At 41.8% G+C, this 19073-nt stretch overlaps 1 protein-coding gene across 1 annotated transcript in view; it reads right to left on the reverse strand.

Annotated features, from left to right (window-relative positions):
* LOC138032338 (DNA replication licensing factor MCM3-like) overlaps positions 1-19073 on the reverse strand; it is a 41168-nt gene that overhangs the window by 6392 nt on the left and 15703 nt on the right. Inside the window, exons 11-19 of the mRNA XM_068879996.1 lie at positions 14189-14319; positions 12194-12250; positions 9541-9638; positions 9353-9426; positions 6695-6829; positions 4849-4938; positions 3610-3694; positions 2527-2653; positions 2183-2243 (exon numbers count right to left, since the gene is read on the reverse strand). Of these exons, the coding sequence (XP_068736097.1) occupies positions 2183-2243; positions 2527-2653; positions 3610-3694; positions 4849-4938; positions 6695-6829; positions 9353-9426; positions 9541-9638; positions 12194-12250; positions 14189-14319 (858 nt within the window). The remainder of the gene's footprint in view (positions 1-2182; positions 2244-2526; positions 2654-3609; positions 3695-4848; positions 4939-6694; positions 6830-9352; positions 9427-9540; positions 9639-12193; positions 12251-14188; positions 14320-19073) is intronic.

The following is a 19073-nucleotide window of genomic DNA, read 5'->3' on the forward strand; positions in this document are numbered from 1 at the left end:
TTTATATAGTCCTTATCCAAGAAGACTTGAAAGTCTAACCATTTACAGATGAAATTACGAAGGCAGCACTTTCTCCTCAGTTCTTTTGAGATCCCGAGTGTTGATCCGGCCGGGGTTCGAACCCGCGACCCTCCCGCCTAGCAGCCCGATGCTCAACCATTTGAGCCACCGGTGCACGGTCTCGCTTAACATTCCTGAAAGTGGTTTGTTTACGGACTTCGTTAAGGTGGCTCAAACGAGTTTCAACACTTGAAAGAAACGTTCTTATTAGAAGTATTGACACTACAACACTTTATCACTTAACAGCAATGTTATGGTACCATATCAAACACCAATTATTGCTGAAAAAGATTTGGTCATTTTTGTGACGTAAAAGTTACCGTGGCAACAGGAAATCCCTGCAAAAACACCCCATATTTTGGCTTTACCTGCTCATATCTCAAAAACAAACTCGATGACCCCCATTTTTTATTTCTGAAATGTAATCAACATGGCAGAATGAAACTTTCTGCAAAGTTTAAAAAAATTCTATGAAGCGGATTCAGAGCCACCTTCAATAATTGAAAATTTAAGGTAGCTCTGAATCCGCCCCACAGAATTTTTTAAACTTTGCAGAGTTTCATCTGGGCCTGTTGATCACGTTTTTGCAATAAAAATTTGGGGTCACCGAGTTCGTTTTTCAGATATGAGCAATTAAAGCCAAAATATGGGGTGTCTTTGCAAGGCTTTCCTGTTGCCATGGTAACTTGTTACGTCACAAAAATGACTGCAGCTTGCTCAGCAATAATTGATGTTTCACATGGTAACACAACATTGCTGTTACATGATAAAGTGTTGTAGTGACAATCCTTCTAATAACAAAGTCTCTTGAAAGTGTTGAAACTGGTTTGAGCCACCTTAAGCGACTTAAAAATGATGCGTGTTTTCACGGGTAAGATTAAATGAGGAGAGAGCACGTGCCAATGCAGAGATAAAATACTAAAAATACCACCCCTGTTGTATTTCCGACTTGAATAACCGCAAGTGTCCTCACTGGCGGAAAGTAATTGCCAACTCGCTTAAGCTATCTGGTTTGGTGGCTTAAATTTAATAAGAATTCTATTGAAATTTGCCGACTCACTTAAATTAAAGCGAGTTGGGAAAGGAACTGTTTTCGCGGAATTTTCAGTTGTCACTCGCTAAGCGACCTGAAAAACTGCTCGTGAAAACACGGCCTTTGTCCTCTAAACCTCTCTTTAAAGCTGAGTTTTAATGTATCGAAAAAGGCCTATTACGTAATGGTTACAAAATAATCTAATTGGTTATCAACGCCCCTGATTTCAGCATTAATAGGTCGGTTTGTAATTGGACTCCTTGTTATTAGACAGTTGTACGTGCTAGTTTTACTTGAATCATTTTTCTTTTTCAAGAGCTATTTTTCAAAGACTAAGAAAGAGTTGAGTAGATAAAGCTATAAAACTTTTAGCACCATCATCTTCTCATATTTTGTTAAGATTAATTGCCAGATAATAGCGATGTTTCTCGTGATGTCACTCATTATTCATATGCCAACCAGAACCCATTTGGCTGTTGAAACAATGACTTCTTTTGTTCCGCGGTTGACCAATTTGAATATCAAAAGAAATGTGACGTCAATGTTTGTAAACAAGAAATATCGCTATAGCACTTCGTGTCGTACCATTCAGGCAGTAATCGTGCTCGAAAATCCAAATGCTCGCTCGATTGCTCCCTGAATTGTTCTCCTCTCAGTCCTATGACCATTATTAAAAGAGCCAAATTCCTAAAATACTTTTTTGCTCTTGTTCTTTCCACTAACATGACCGCCGTGACGTCAGGTGTAATCAAAGAATAATGAATTGTGGTGTTTTGACGTTGCATAGAATGTCAGCCTCTTGGATAGACTGCAAAACAGTCGTTTTCTTCCATTTTCGGAAGGCGCGAAGCGCCGTAAGCGTGATCCTCGCGTGTGAAGCGCGCGAGCCTCACACGCCCCTCCCTCGCCGTTTCTACACTCGCTCCAGACCTTTCGTTTGAATATTTATCGCGTTGCTTTTCGTTTGAATATTAATTGCGTTGCTTGCGTTCGCAACAAATACGACTGTTTTGCAGTCTATCTCTTGGAAAGTGAATGAAGACAAATCAATAGGCCAATGGAAAAAAATGTCATAAATTCAAGATTTACCTTAATATTCTTGGCGAAATGAATGTACTTCTTTATGAATGCCATTGATACATAGCTCTCCCTTAAAATAAATCAAATAAAACGTTTACAGTTCAGCGGCAGATTGATAAAAGTGGATTAAAAGCCGTAGTACAATTAAAAGGCTGACGTCGCGTCCTAAGGAAAAACCAACGTTGGAAACGTAAGCTTTCTAATGTCCCTGACGCAGTCGATGCAAATAGTACTACCAAATGTCCCTATTTCACTTTAACAACGATGCAACACCACAGTTTCCTTAGAACAAAGCCAGTTTATTCAAGGAGATAGACTTATAGAGTCCCGCCAGCTTAAACGGATATATTTACTTGCGATTTTTCCTTGGCCCGTGCAGCATGGCGTCATGTTTCTCATAAATGGGCGTGGCTGTTTCTTCGTCCTCTTCGTCTGGATCTTGTGTTGCAAGCGTGTCTGCTGTCACTCCAAACGGCAGTGCTGCAAAAGACAGAACTCAGTTCAGAGGTAGGGTCACTTCATTTGATGTCTGTAGGTCGACAGCTTTGAAATACGAGTTTCAATGGAAGGCGACGGTACGCCCACAGCTCTTAATTCCATCCCCATTCTCAAAGCCTCGTTCAAGGTATAAGACATTCTTCAGGACCGCCTACACAAGGGTCGCTCTTGTTTGCAATTCTAGCGCAAACCATTTGGACTCCTAGCTTTTTTTGGTAGCTCATTCCAGCCATCAGTGTTTTTTAACTGAAAATGGTGAAAATCCATTCTGTTTTGTAAACGGAAGTTAACAAAACCGAAATATTTATAAACAAGATCTCTCTTTGGTGCAAATCCCTTTGAATTGATGAATTGGCATAAAAGAGGGTGCGTATATTCATTCTACACAGCGTCTTTGTGCTTAGCCAAAACCAACGTCAAAGAGAATACAAGACGGCAAATTTCTCATAATGGGTCCTTTTTTGTTTTTGAAATATGTTATAAGCTCTGTGTCATACTGCATGGTAACTTCAACCAACGAATCCTTATCGATCACTTAGTGTCAAAGAGGAGGGTTTTTTTGTAATTTTGGTAGCCTTTTTTGGATATTTTAGATAGCTTATCACTTGGTGAAGAGCCACTTGTGGATTATATTGATTATACCATTAATGATTTATTCATTATTTTAAAATAACCTTAGCAACATGGGCTCAATCTGAAAATAGATTTCAAATAACTGCCATGGGGAATAAGGATTCACTCGCTTGCTTAGTCTTCATATTCTCTTGTCAAGGACTACTTGAAAAATCTCCTTTTTTGCAGCGTTCAGAGCCGACTACACGTGTTTGCACCCTTTTCTGATTGGTTCCTTTGCTGGTCCTAAATTAGCTTTCTAACCCAAAATTGAGTAAGAAAGCTTCCAAAACCACCCCACCCCTATACAAGCGTTATTTACTTACCCTCTCCCTCTTGTTCGCCTGGTTTTCTGTATCTGTGCATCCTCAACACATGTTCCGAGATATTACGGTCATTATCCGGATCCATCTGGCAATAATAAAAGCTTCATTAGAGCGGTTTTCAATTGTGTCGAAATTAATCAGCGAATTACTTTGGTTTTGCATTTCGTCACTCAGTGATTGGTTCAAAGTTCTCGCGCCACTTTTTCAACCAATCAGAAGCGAAACCAAAACCAATCGTGGCTCGCACGTGCACATTTTCCCGCGCTTTGTGTCGGCTACGTGTAATTACTTTGAGTTTTGATTGGTTTACTGGATTGTCTCCGTCCTTTTTGATTGGCCAAAGTAATTACTTTGGTTTTGGTTTTACAACACTCATTTGAAAACCGCTCTAAACTGTATGTCTTTCTCGAAACACTTTCCAATTAGTACAGGGCTACGGTTGGATCATTTTTCGACAATATTGAATCCCAAACCTCTTACACAAACGAATTCATCTTTTTCCATACATACAATCAATCAATCAATTCTTTTTTTAAGCACGGAGAAATTCAATCAGATTTTTCAATACAATACAATGAAACAGTAAACTACTCAATAATTCCTAATAATTTATCAATTAATATGTATTTACAGATTTAGTTAGCAGTACTAAACCTGTATCTAACTGAATTAAACTGAAGAGTTTAACAGCTGCTTAAATCGATTTAAGGATGGATCTTGTTTAAGACTGCATTGTAGGCTGTTCCAGAGAGTTGCATCTCTACAGCTGAAGCTCTTTTTCATGTGGTCAGTTCTTGGTAAAGGGACATCTAATTTATTTGCAGAGTACCTTAAAGCATAGTCCGACTCCCTACGCTCGGTAAATGAAAAGGAAGTGTGTTTTGAAAAGTTGTTCATTTCTTTAACGTTCTCGGCAAAGTGCAACGAGAAGAGACCACATCTCAAGTTCTATGGAAAACCTGGACGCACATTGGTAAATTTATACTTTCTTTCTTGGTCAAGCAACATTCATCTTAATTCCTTTGTCTGGATAATTCAGCTGCATGTTCTTTCAGAAGTTGAACAAAATTCAAATCATAGCGAACTTGAATCTAGGTGACCCATTCGGGTCTATCATGGTCGTTTCAATTTGTGTATGACGACGAAATATCTGTTTTGGACAAATCATTCCTTGTCAAAATGAAAATAGCCACTAAGGTGTTAAATGAGAACAGAGTTTCATGTTCGATATGTACTTACCTGATCAAGAACGATAAAAAGAAGGTCAAAACGAGAGAGCAAGGAATCTTGCATTCCAATATTGTCCATGGGATTCTTGTATTCGTCATACTGATAAAAAAATGGTGTCAGTTATTCCAGTATTGAAATTTGTATTTCCCTGATCAAGACTGAAGGGAAATTATTAGCGACTGTAATTGGACTCAAAAATTGGGAGCAATTGTTCAGTTTCAGAGAGTTTGGACGAGCTCGACAAAACCGCGGACAAAGTGTTGAAAAAGGCACAACAAAAGCAGAAAAACAATTATCTAGAAGAAGAAACTCACTCCTGTAAAGTTAGAGGGGAAAATAAAGAGTTTTGAAAACCAGTCTTCTGGAATAACAGGCACGGGTTGCTAGCGAGTCTTATTGACTCGACTTTCCAATTTCAAACCCCTTATGTAGGACTCAAGTCCCCTGTTTCCTGCTCATAAAGAGCTACGGGATTCCAAGCTAAAAGTCGAGGACAGGAAAAAAAATACGTCTAGCCCTCAACCCAATCCCCTCTCCACCTCTCCAACCAATGGCACGAGCCAGGAGCCTCAGTTCCATGAGGAAAATTACTTTCAGATTTTAAAGTTGTTCGGTGATTGGACATTACAGATGGTGCCGACGTAAAGTAGCTTTTGACTGGGTAAGCCGAAGCACCGGTTTTAAAACACTCCAGGTTTTCCGTCGTTGACCGTTGGATTTTCACATCGCATAGTCTTCTGTTTAACCTCAAACAAATTCCTCTGGCAACCAAGAAAGTACAAAGTGAACGCGAAGGACAGCGTAATTCTATTTCGGAATAACGTTTCTGTTTCCGAAATTGTCTTCGTTGATTGTACTCTCTACTTTGGTGGAAAAATAAGTGTCCCCAATTAGTTTTTCCTAAGCTAAATACTATTGACACTTAAATAAAGTACATCTCGACAGTAAAGTTCAATGTTTTAGGAAGGAGTGAGGTTTATCTGTCAGACGATCCATGGTTCGTCTAAATTAAAAGCAAGGTATGCCTTTGACTCCAAAAGCGGCTTCATGGGTCGTCTTTGAAGTTCAACGCTTAAAGAATGGACTACAGTTTAGAACACCCGTTCACTTTTCGGGGTTTGTCAAAGTTCTGCCACCACGGTCCACAATCACTTTTAGATAAGAAGAGACAAAGTTCTGCCACCGCGGTCCGCTATTTGCAGTGAATCAAATACATGACATTGATGAATTTCTGTAAATCACCGCTATGGTCCGCTGTTCACTACATACAACTTAAGAACTTCCAAACAGAGAACAACCCCTACAGAATGTCACATTTCTCGAAGTTTAAGTCATGCACGCAACGAACCCCGTTTTTATTCATCCACTATGGGACCGTGGATCGCAGTGGCAGTCCATCTCACTCTTTTTCTTTATTCTTGTTCATCAACTACGGGACTACGGACTACGCACCGAGGAAGCAGTCTATTAAAGTACTGCAAAAATTTGGTTTTATCAACGGAGTTGATAATGTAAATTGGCCACCGTACAGAGATTCTAAAAGCTGACGTTTCGAGCGTTAGCCCTTCGTCAGAGCGAATCGAGGGTATCCTAGAATTGCAAAGAATGGATAAAATACATCTTTGAGTGGCTCCACAGCTTAGCAGCTCGTCAGTTAGCTTCAATGTTTTACAGGAGCCGAGGAGAGGCCCCTGTAAAACAGGCAGGCCCCCTCACTTTCAAACGTACTCCGCCACCCCTGTTTTAAGAAGGTGAAAGGTACGCTGTATACTTTTTGTAGCTGGTACTCCGAAAGTACAGATGTACTTGTTTCAAAAGTGGTCCTGTCTTCTAACGTCGAGCCCAGTTCACTTACCCTTCCATAAACTGGATTGGCAGCAGCCAATACAGAACACCGAGCATTGAGCTTCGCGTGAATACCAGCTTTAGAGATGGTAACTCTTCCTTGTTCCATGACCTCGTGGATGGCTGTACGATCAAGATCACTCATCTGTTTACAGATAAAGAAAAAACGTAAATTGTAGTTCGTTGCTCTCTATTTATTCAACCTTAAGACCACTTAGTCGATCTCGGTAGGGTGACACGAACATGGACACGTACATGTACATGATTTGGGAAGCAGGGTTGGCGCAGTAGTAAGATCATTTTTACCACAATTGCTTGTAATCTCGCAATCTGATTGGCTAATTTGCCGTAGTTGATGAGAGTCTAGACAACGCTGTACACGTCATGCTCGCGCCATTTTGTCACGCAATGTAATAGCCAATCAGGAACCCCCCATTTTCGGAAATACACCAATCATATTGTGACAAAGTTATAGACAACGCTTGCTCTGTCTTTGAGTCATGATTCTGCTCACGCACTGAAATAGTAACTTTCTTTGGCCTTGAATATTGTGGTAAAAAACAAATCGAAAGTGGTTCAGCGTTGTCTGTACTCTTATCGACAACAATACTCTTCATCACCGTGGTCAAAATTTGTTGTGGACTCACGAGGCGCACACAACATTATTGACCACTGTGATGACGAATATCATTGTCGTTAAGAGTACAGACAACGCTGAACCACTTTCGATTTGTCAATTGCCTTCCACTAATGTGGCCCAGGTTTGATTCCCAGACTCTGCGTCACATGTGGGTTGAGTTTCTTGGCTCTCTACTCTGCACGGACAGGTTTTTCTACTAGTACTCCGGTTTTCTCCTCTTCTCAAAAACCAACATATGATTTGATTTGCATTAATTTGTTTCATTGCAATTGGTGCTCTTATACTAAATCCATTGACACTTAAACGAGATGCTTCCGTGAAGCATACACTGGGTTGCCTGTGGTACGTGCTACAAAAAATCAGAAGGCACTGAATTGTGTGGTATTGAAATACAGCATTCCAGTCTCTGAAGAATAACAAATAAAAGAGAAGCGAGAAACATTGGCTTCTGGGCTGACATGTTGATAATTTTCAAGTTCCCTCACAACTTCCTTGCACCACAAGTGTGCCCTCTGAGCATCTGACAGCTTTGTAATACTAAACTTCACTGAAGTCAAGCCCTGTTCCGCGGGGTTAGTGTTAGGATGGGAGACCAAAACAATGAACCCCTCATAAAAAACAGAAGCATCTGACCGAAAATACTATTAACGCTAACAAATGCGAACTCAGCAAGGTACAGATTTTGTTAGCTTGCTTTATGCAAAACAAATATTGATGAAAAAGCAAATAACTATTGATACACAGTTTTTAGAAAGAGCAGAAGGAAGTTTCCGGGACGGTCGATCGAGAATGAAATATTTACGACATGAAAACAACATTAATTTTGAACCGTGAATATAGAATATAAAAAGTTACGATCAGCGACAAACATTTCGGGGGATTTTTGCAACGTTCAATTTTGTTATTGTACGTTTTGGCTGCACAAATAAATCGCAAAATCGAAAGTGACATCGCCGGAATTCAGCGGGCGCCGTGATGAACTTACCGCGGCATGTTTACTCGCCAAACAGTGAAGTATCTGTGTCAAATGATGGCAAGATACCGGGTTTTTGTAAGTTTCTTTTTCTGTCAAGTGTTATAAAGTTTGACAATGAAATGAGCGAAGTCAAAACAAAGATCACAATCGCCCAAGTCTTGTTTACAAGACGCGTACGACGTTATTTATCACCAGGTAATTCCATCATTTTGGAAATAGCAGCTACTTTATTATTCAACTGCCTCACAATTCTTCACTGATTTTGGGGCTCATTTTGTTGAAACTCAAGCACGCTTCCAACAGGCCTGTGAACCCTTCCTGCTTACAGAGCAATACTAAAAATCTTCTCCCATATCACATTTCAACCTTAACCTCGAAAATTCAATACACAACATGACATTATAATTCACAAAGGCAGAAAATACCACAGAATCCTTTTCCAGCGAAAAAATTATTGACACAAACAACATATTTGCTCTTAGAGGCGAAAACCTCTTCCTATTTCATTGCGTGCGTGAAGACAAGAAACTCAATTGTGTCAAATTACCATGTACTTCAGGTAAATACTGCTCACTTTGATTTCGTCTCGACGGGAGATAGATTGTTGTCGAAGTCCAGTACTCGTCGCTTATGAGATTCATGCCTAGTTTATCCAACTGATTTTCCATTATTGAGCACCATAAGGGTATATTTTGTTTAAGGATCCACTAAAACGCCATTCGCGTTGCATGACTTTCGACGCCATTGCAGGCTAAGTTAATGATTCTACTGTGTCCACGAGAGAAATCTACGCAGTTCCACTACCCTCTCGATCCTAAGAAAATACGCGCAGAAGGCTCTATGCACAAAGACACCACTTACCAGGGGAAAGACAGGCAAGACTTTTACCGACACGGAAAAAAAATAATAAAAAAAGAAAAAAAAAACAAACAAACAAACTAAACGCAGACCTCGACTGGCTTTGCCCATAGGCAACCCAGTAATAAAAAAGTTATTATGTTGTTATTATTATATGTATACAAGAGCCGCCAAACAATTAATAATTATCATACCTTATCGAACTCATCTATACAGACTACGCCTCTATCGGCAAGCACCATGGCCCCTGCTTCAAGACGCCGTTCATCTACAAAAGCAAACAAAGCAGTAAAAATTCATTGTCATAACTCCTCCAGGAACAAACCCGGAAGAGACGATACAATAAAATACAATAAATGCAGGAACATGCTGTGTCTCTTACTTGTTTCTGGGTCTGTAGTTACAGCAGCTGTTAAACCAACGCCAGATGAGCCACGCCCAGTGGTCGGAATTGCACGCGGGGCAGAATGAAGGACGTACCTGGTTACGACAAAGATGATATTCAAAAGATAATCGTACTTTGCCAAACAGCAAATGGTAAAGGTAAAGTCTGCTACAAGCCTAGAAGGCCCATCAGGCCGGCGCTCATCTCCGGTTTCTGTAGCATGAAGCGACTAAGAGTATTTCTACCGTGAAAATATCGTGAAAGTAAAGTGTCTTGCCCAAGAACACAACACAATGTCCCCGGCCAGGACCCGAACCCGGACCACTCAATCCGGAGTTGGGCGCACCAACCATGAGGCCACCACACCTCCCACCAAACAGCAAATAAACCGAAGGTTTTTTTACAATGGGAATCACTCAATGCACACTCTTCGTGTTGGCACGTCAATCAGGGTTGTATATAAGAGCCGGCAGCCGGCGAAGTTCGCCGGTTTCTCTGTCAGGTTTCGCCGGCTACTTTCATTGTTTGAAGAGTCAACACATGTAGAGGAGATGATGTTTATGAGGTGAAACTACTTGGGCTCAATACAAATAAAAATTTGCACTGCCTATCTTTTCTGAAAACACATAAAAGACTTCTGACTCAAGGGCAGTTTAAAAACGTTATGCTTGAGACTTTCGTTTTGAAAAAATCTTGCTGCGATGGCGGGAAAGTAGGAAAAATATGATTTCTTGTCCGCCATATTGGATTTCGATATCTTTAAACAGCCACCGATTGTATCTTGCCGGAAGGAAAAATCAATCAAGGACGTTTTAGTCCGCGCAAAACTTCCTTTAATCACGCCGCAATCATAAAAAAACTTATAAACAAAGAAACACTTTCCAAAGGATTGTTCTCAATCCAGAAGGAAATTTACATATGATGTTCTGCTAGCAACATGCTCAGCCTGCGTTCACGCATATCTTACCACAACTCAACTGAGGAACAAAACTAGCCCCTGATCATTCACTAACCGCTCCTTCGTTTTCACTTCGAACCTTTCAGTTGATCATTTATAGCGAACGTAGAAGCTGAGGACTCTTAGACTTTATTTAAACACTTGAACGTAACGCTCCTCAGAGTTAAATCCTACTTGCCCGCGTAAGTGCTCGTCCTCTCGAGGGCATCTCTAAGCTTCAACATGACAACGGATCTTTATCCAACGTCACTCTTGATCAACTCTCATTGCTTTACGGAACTCCTAAACTCTTCGGAAAAAAACTACATCACTCTTAAACCGCTCGAGTGATTTTCAATTTTCGAAATTACTGCAACCAAGTTCCGTAAGCATATTTTCCCACTAATTACACAATGGAACGAATGTGTGTCATCTTCACACCTAAACTGGATCGAAACATCCTTTACGCCATTGGCCAATTAGTATCCTCCAATCAGCTTCTTTATTTAACAACCAATCAGAAGCCTTTGCTGGTCTAGTCCTTCAAAGTATGTGCCATGTTTACAAGTTGTCAAGTGGCAATATTTGCCAGGCTCGTTAGCTCCAGCAAAACCACCAAAAAGATACAAAAAATATCACTCAACTTTTTGTTTATAGGGTTGTCTGATTGCAATGTCGCTTCGTCTTTACATGGTTTTCATAGTATAATCGCAGCTTGATTCATCCCTGGAATGTCTGCGTTTGATGGCCCAAAATGCCAGGAAATGCATTTTCCGGCAATCAGTTTTCAAAAATTTTCCGGGGAACCATGCCCCCGGGCCCCCTAGAAACGATGGGCTAAAGCCCATTGTGTGGGTCCTCTGGACCCACAACCGTCTACTTTGCAAAAACTCCAGCTACTTAAAACCTTAAAGAAAACCCTGCCGTCAATACCAAGAGTGTACGGAAAATTGGAGGAGGACTGGCGTGTGCTGATAATGCAGCGTTAAATTCATGGAAAAACGGTTTGACTGACAGAATTGCTAAAGAGAGTTTCCATTTCTCTATTAATTTTAATGGTTTGCAGGAGCTCATAAGATCGCTGGACCTTTAAGACAATCAGCCGTAGCTTTGCAAACAGTTTGACATGACAAACATGAGAAAGTTTCAAATTTAGTGTATTCTTGCAGTGCCTTCAGTAAGACCTGGTTCCCACCGGAGCTATGGAAGGTGTTCAGTGCGCATTGCCGGCTGTACATGTATTTCTTTTGAACAAATAAAACCAAATTAAAGGTATTAGCATCTGACTTCAATTAATTGGTTAGTCAAAATTGGTATTAGAAAGCTAATTAAAACGTTTACAAACAACTTGCGTGTTAATAGTCTCTCTCAAATCACTGAAAATGGCATTTCCAAGCTTCCTGATAAAAAAAATTTTCCAAAACCTCCCGAGGGAAAAGGGGCCACAGCTTCCTCCGGGTGCTAACATTACTTTAATAGCCACACGCTTCATATCTTAGCGAAAGCACTGTTCTCGTGTTCTACATGTCTTTATTTGGGGGATACATTTGTTTCAATGAGCAGTTTAACAGCTGAGTGACAAAGGTCCATCCCTTTGCTGATGTCACAAGTTTAATAAAATGGATCTTTCTCTGAACCGCCCCTGTAACCCTAAATACGCAGAAAGATATAGAAAGACTGAGCCAATGACCATGAACTTGTTGTTAATCTCACCTCAACATCTGAGATTTTGCAGTTGATGGGTCACCAATCAAAAGAACATTGATGTCACTGAAACCAAAAAAGGAATAATAATTTATTCTAGGAATCTTTGGAAGCCCAGTTAAGTCACTCCACATCACATCCTCGAAAACTATTTGCCCAACATCACAACTACTGGTTTTAACACGTCGTAGCTGGACTCCCTGGTGTTAATAGACCCTATTAATAAATGGCAGCTAAGTAATTATTCTTTTGTCTTTATGCTAATCATCCTAACTAGCCTCGTTAGCATGAACAAAAGTCAAAAGAACTTTTGCTCCAAAGTGAGGCTAATGAGGATAACTAGCACAAAGACAAAAGAATATTTCTTGGCTGCTATTTATGAATACGGTCTATTGACCTGTCAATCACATTGATAATTAGTTTGATTGCACATATCATGTATCAGTTGATCCTTGAGCTTTAGTAAAGTTGTTGTTTCCAAGACCTTTATGGATATTCAAACACCTGGTATTGTTTTCTTTTTTGGGCACTTTTGGGCACCCTTTATGTCATGCAATCATTGTTTTTTTGGTTAAGAGTTTCAATAGACAATGCATAATTATTTGCTCCAAGTTACAAGCAAATATAATGAGTGCAGGTCGTACAGGATAAAATGGAACTCTCAATGGACTTGATGGTTTAGTTGGTAGAGCAAAATTAATGCAGCCCAATTGCACAGTCATGGGTTCGAATCCTGTTCAAGGCTGGATCTTTTCCCACCTGCGATGATCTCTCCAACTTTCATTTCATTCCATTCCACAGTTCAAATAACAATTATTTATACAACGTATGAAAGTTCATATATTTAAAAAAATGTTATTGCACAGTTTTGAAATTTGATTTGTTTCTTATTTAACTATTTATCACAGTATATTAGCTGACCATTGGATGCTAGAACTGAAACAAATTCAAAACCCAGATTTTTAATAAAGTGATTTGATGTGTGACATGTGTGACATGTGTGACGAGTGTTTATCTGGGTTTCGCAGCATTGTGAGCTGACACTTTCACCAGAGTATCTCCACCTCTTGTTTGAGACTGTAGTCTAATTTCATTGCTTCATCAACATACATGGTACAAATTAACTGTCTCATAATATTGTCCATATACAGTGCTTTTACATACCCCCAACCACTGCAACTCTGGGTCTAACCCAGGCCGCTCTAATGTGTTTGCTTACAGAGTATGTGAAGATATCCATCATTATACATTGTACACCTGTACTGTTGGTTTTGTTCAAGGTACCCCAATTTTCTTTCCTCATCAAAATAAACCTTCTAACTGATTGCACTTGGCAGTGGTGCTGTGCTCGAAGATCATACAGTACATGGAGGGCACACGTACAACCAGCAGCAATGGCACATATATCTTTTTTGCCTTTTTCGCAGTAAAGCAGACAGCAAAAGAGACAATATTAACCCACTAACCTCTGACAATGACACTTAATAGATTTTAATCGGTCTAATGCCAGACGATTTTACTCGTCAATGGGGTGTTTGAAGTGTGAATTAGAATCATTCTTTCGGTCTATGGTTTCACAGTCTGGGGAAGATAATTAGAGAGCTTTAGATTCTATTACGAGAACGACTACGAGTACGAGATTTTCTCATAGAACAACAGTGAGAGTGCGGAAACCAGCGTCATTTTAGCGAGAAAAACGTGATACCGTCATCATTTTAGTATGAGGTTTTGCAAAAATGTCGTTGTGTCAAAACAAGTCAACAACACAGTAGCAATTTTGGCATTTTTTTTATCAGCAAAAAGGCTAAGTTACCAGCAACAAGAATAGTAATTGAGCAACCTATATGGCTAACAAAGAGAAAGATCAATTGTACAGGTTACAAATTTCCAACGTATTTTCGCTAAAAACGGACAGTCAAAACTCATACTCGTTCTCGACCTCGTCTTAGAATCTAAAGGTCCCTATATCATCAGGGCAGAAAATACTGCCATAACCACTATTACCCTCTGAGTCGAGTCCCATTTTCCAATACTTTCTCTGTGCCTCCCAAAAGCAGACATAGCACAGCTTTCTTGATGTACTCGTGGCCATGAATTGACGGTGCCAAGGACTGGGATAGAGTTTCAAACACATCCTTAGAGGAAAAAAAAAATGAATTCAATTTTATTATTCTTGATTTATTTTGTACATTTAAATAATGTTCAAAGGAAAAGTACAACATACAGACTGTTTGTATTGGTTTTTTTGTTAATTGCCTAATCAGACTTTGAAAATATTAAAGTAAGTAAGTAAGTAAGTACCGGTAAGTAAGTAAGTAAGTAAGTAGCAAGATAAAAACATCACTTTGCTTTTTAGAGTGTCTAATCAGTGTGTGTGGGTCGTGGGTCGTGGGTCATGGGTCCCTAACCCCTAACCTAACCCTAACCTAAACCTAACCTAACCCTAACCCATTTTTTAATCAACAACTGGAAATTCTCAAAACATACAAGACCTAAGAAAAATTTGGACCGAGCACTGAGGGATCTAATATATATCTATACAAGGGTGCTGCCTAAGAAAATTTTCTGGGAGTCCTTCGGGCTTCCAACATTAAAAGTTAGTAGCCCGAGTGATTTTTTCAGGAGCCCAGAATTAATTAATTAACCAAAGACCCCCTATCCCCCCCCCCCCCCTCCCCTTCCCGCTGAAGTCAAGTGGTTTGCTTTAGCTATAATTATAAGGGGTTGTAAACGTGCCACAGAACATGATGACTTACATGTACCAAAAAACTGGTGTGTACCTTACAAAGCATTTCCGGGTATATATGACTTGTATTTGACCCAGAAATTTAAGTACACACTGAAATCGTAGCTAAGTTGTCACGTTTCGCGATTTTTAATCGTGTCAACTTTCTTTGATACGCACATGTTTTCTGACGGGCATCACTCACAGCGGGAAAAAGGAGATTTGCACGTGCGGCACGTTAAAATGTTTGGTATGTACTATGGTGCAGACATCACCAAACCATGAAATATTTTCTTTCAGCATTTAATTCAACGTTAAGAAATCACATTACAAATAATATTATACCACGTTTTACTAGTAGGTTCTTGAGAGCCGATGGGATGAACATTCTTTTGTCGCGTAACTTTCTGCAAGTTTAACTTCCCTTACGTATGTAAATGTAAAAACAGAGGGAACGTATGATCAGGTCGGTTTTCCATATTTGGGAATCACCATGCAACTCAGTCTCCGTGCTCTACCAGGAGGTAACGCTACGAAAGCCCTTAGCAATGTTATGCTAATGTTAACATATTTACAAGGCAAAGAGTCGTTTATTTGTGGAATTTGCTTGGCTGCCGTCTCTCCAACCATATAGCTTTTTTCATCGCTTAATCTCCAGCAAGAAAGTAAGGATGAATCACCTTGTGATAAGCTCGGCGCCCGTTCAGGCTACTCGTTCAGAAACTTGGTCGCCCGCGCTCGCAAGTAAGGCGCCCCAGGCGACCGGGCGACCGTTAGGCAGCAGCCTTGCTATATATATCTGCTTAATACGAAAAGCGAACTCTGCTTTCCCAACTTCTCTAATGATGCTATGCTGTCAAATGCTATCGGTGATTTTTTCGTGAGAAAAATCTCAAACATTGGCGCAGAAATTGATGCTGTGGTACTTGACCAATCCGCAGTAGACATGGTGCCTGGCGACGTGAAGTTTCCAGCAGACAAGCTATCAGCTTTGACTTCGTTCAAGAAGCTTTCTGATGAGGATGTTCGAGCGTTGGTGACTAAATCAGCCAAAAGTTACTGCACATTAGATCCAATGCCGATGACTTTGCTCCTTGATTGTCTTGATGAGGTACTGCCAGTTATTTCTTACCTTGTCAATTCCTCTCTGGTTCACGGGTACTTTCCAATGAACTGGAAGGAAGCTTTAGTTAAGCCACTTTTAAAGAAACCTGGGCTTGAAGCTGAGTTCAAGAACTTGCGCCCCATTAGTAATTTGCAGTTCATTTCTAAACTAGCAGAAAGATCTGCGTATGAGCAGACATAATGTTATTTTAGCATAAAATAAAGGTTAATGTTGGCAAGCAACCTTTTCTGAGATGAGCCCACACTCGTCTCTCTGCGGTAATTTACAACACATGCCCATATTTGGCAACTGCTATTTAAGCATAGCATGTCATGCGAGTAATCAGTTTGTCCCTTCTCTGAGACCTGCAAGTTTGTACTTTGCTCCAATTGTAACATCGTTTTTTATTTCCGTTTTCCCGCCACTACCTGATACTCCACCTCATGGAACTCTCCGGGCTTAGCAACGAAGTCCTACGTCTTCTGTTAGCGCAGAACAACTTGCTAATCACAGGTTCACGCGAACAGTTGATCGAGCGGCTCGGCTCGATCTCTCCTTCGAATCCCTCGGCCACACGCACGCGAAACTCTGACGCCTCTGCATCAGCCGCCAAACGTCCACGCACCAACCGCCAAGAACCAGGGAGCAGTGACCTTCCGGACGAGCGCCGCGATCCCACGCCGGAGGACGAATTACCCGGTGACACACCAACCGAACCAAACGACAACAACCCAGAGGATATCCAAGATGGCGGCCGCAACGAGGCCCCTCCCGCGAACTCTGCATTTGACCCAGCAAATCTGGCTACGCTGATCGGCAACATCGTCGATCAAAAGCTGAAGAACTTCAGGCCAGCCGTGCAAAGTGCCTCGTCACTTCCAACAGCGCTTCCAACGTCCTCTTCGACACCTCAGCTCGCAACAACTCGAGAACTTGGGGACCCAACCTTCGTGGCGAGTCTCCTTTCTCAACCATCTTCGTCAACAAGCGCCGACCTTCATCTACCTTCCGTTACCCCGTCATCTTCTCTCGCTGATCACGTCCCTACAAAGACCAAGCAAGCTGTTTTACGCGGTGAGTACGTTGAGTTTGATTTGCTGCTGCCAGAAAACTCGTCCCTTGTAACTGATAACGAGCTTACTGGGTTGTCCATATCCGTTGGCGGGAAACAGGTAGAACTCCCTAACCCCCGCAGGAAGAAAACGCATGTCGATTCTATCGATAAATGGTTGTCCGCCTTCGCCGTATACTGTACTATTTTGTTAACTTCCTTCCCCCGGAGGGCGGTTGAGATGTTCGCCTACCAGGAGATCATCCGATCAGCCCAACGGAAATTTGCCGGTTTTGCCTGGCTCTCCTACGACATCGATTTCCGTCGGAAAGCGGCCGGAAACCTTTCCCTCAATTGGGGAGAACGTGATACACAACTCTACCTTATGAAGTTTACCGGGCAAGCCAAATCTTGCTGTTCTATTTGTGGTAGTGGGGATCATTATTCTTATGGGTGCTCCCTTTCCGCCCTTAGACCCAACAATACACAGCGGGGACTCTGCAACAATTACAACCGAGGGACCAAATGCAGCCAAGACCCCTGCCCCTTCAGCCACCGCTGCAGAACCTGCTACGGAGACCACCCAGCTTTCCGCCACGATGACCCCCCTTCAAAACCTAGAAGCCAGACTGATAAGAAATCATCAAACCGCTGAAGCCCTGTTGTCCATGACGCCTCTGACCCCTGTGAATATTCCCCTCTTATCCAACCTTCTCAAGACCCATCCCAATCAGACCTTCGTAGCTAACCTGACTGCTGGGCTAACCGAGGGTTTTCGGGTGGGCTACCAAGGCAGCCGTCTTCCTAAAACAGCAAAAAACCTTCCTTCGGCTTACCGCCACCCCTCAATTATCGAAGGCAACCTCCTAGAAGAAGTTGAACTTGGTCGCCTCGCAGGCCCTTTTGAATCCCCCCCCTTTCCAAACTTTCAGATCCATCCCCTCGGGCTGGTTCCCAAAAAGAATAGCCAAAAATGGCGCACTATTTTCCACCTCTCCTTCCCCAAAGGGTCCCCTGGTAGCCTGAACGCCAACATCCCACTTGAACTTTTCACCCTACAATACATCCGCATTGACGACGCGATCTCATTGGTCCTTGAACATGGCCCCGGCTGTTTCATGACCAAAACTGATATTCAATCGGCCTTCCGCATTATCCCCGTTCACCCCGCTGATTGGGAACTATTGGGTATGTCCTGGAAGGGTCGTTTCTTTTTCGACAAAGCTCTCCCCTTCGGCCTTAGAAGTGCCCCCTACCTTTTAAATCCACTATAAGATTCCCAGGAATTGCTAGTAAAAAATAAACTAAACAACCCCACCATTATCCATATCCTGGACGACTTCTTTATTGCCCAGCCCCCTCCACTCTCCCGTTGTGCCACTGCCCTTTGCCAGGTTCTCACCCTATTTGAGGAGCTTAATATCCCCCTTGCCCCAAAGAAGACCTTCCGCCCCACTCAGTGCCTTGAGTTTATGGGGATAACTCTTGACTCTGTCCGCATGGAAGCCCGTCTGCCAATCGACAAACTACACAATGCCCGCTTAATGCTTGCCTCCCTGTCCCCCAAAAGATCTTGCCGCCTACGTGACCTCCAATCTCTTATTGGGACTTTACACTTTGCCTGTCGGGTTATCTCCCCGGGTCGTCCTTTCATGCAACGGATTATAAATCTTACTCGGGGGGTCCGCCACCCTGGGCATTTTGTTTCACTCAACCAAGAATTCAGGAAGGACATTCTCATGTGGCAAATCTTCTTAGACCACTGGAATGGGGTAAGCCTTTTCCTCCCCCCTTTTACTGAGCCCTCTCCCCAAATTCACCTTTTTACAGATGCGGCCGGTTCCCTTGGCTACGGGGGTTTCTTCAATAACCTATGGTTCCAGGGTAAATGGCACCCTTTCCATCAGCTCAACCCTGCCACTGGCATAAGCATCCAGTGGCAAGAGCTCTACCCAATTTACTTGGCCTGCATGCTCTGGGCTCCCCTTTGGGCTAATAGGAGAATTTG

This window comes from Montipora capricornis, chromosome 14 (genome assembly GCF_036669925.1).
Source record: "Montipora capricornis isolate CH-2021 chromosome 14, ASM3666992v2, whole genome shotgun sequence".
In the NCBI taxonomy this organism is placed as follows: Eukaryota; Metazoa; Cnidaria; class Anthozoa; order Scleractinia; family Acroporidae; genus Montipora; species Montipora capricornis.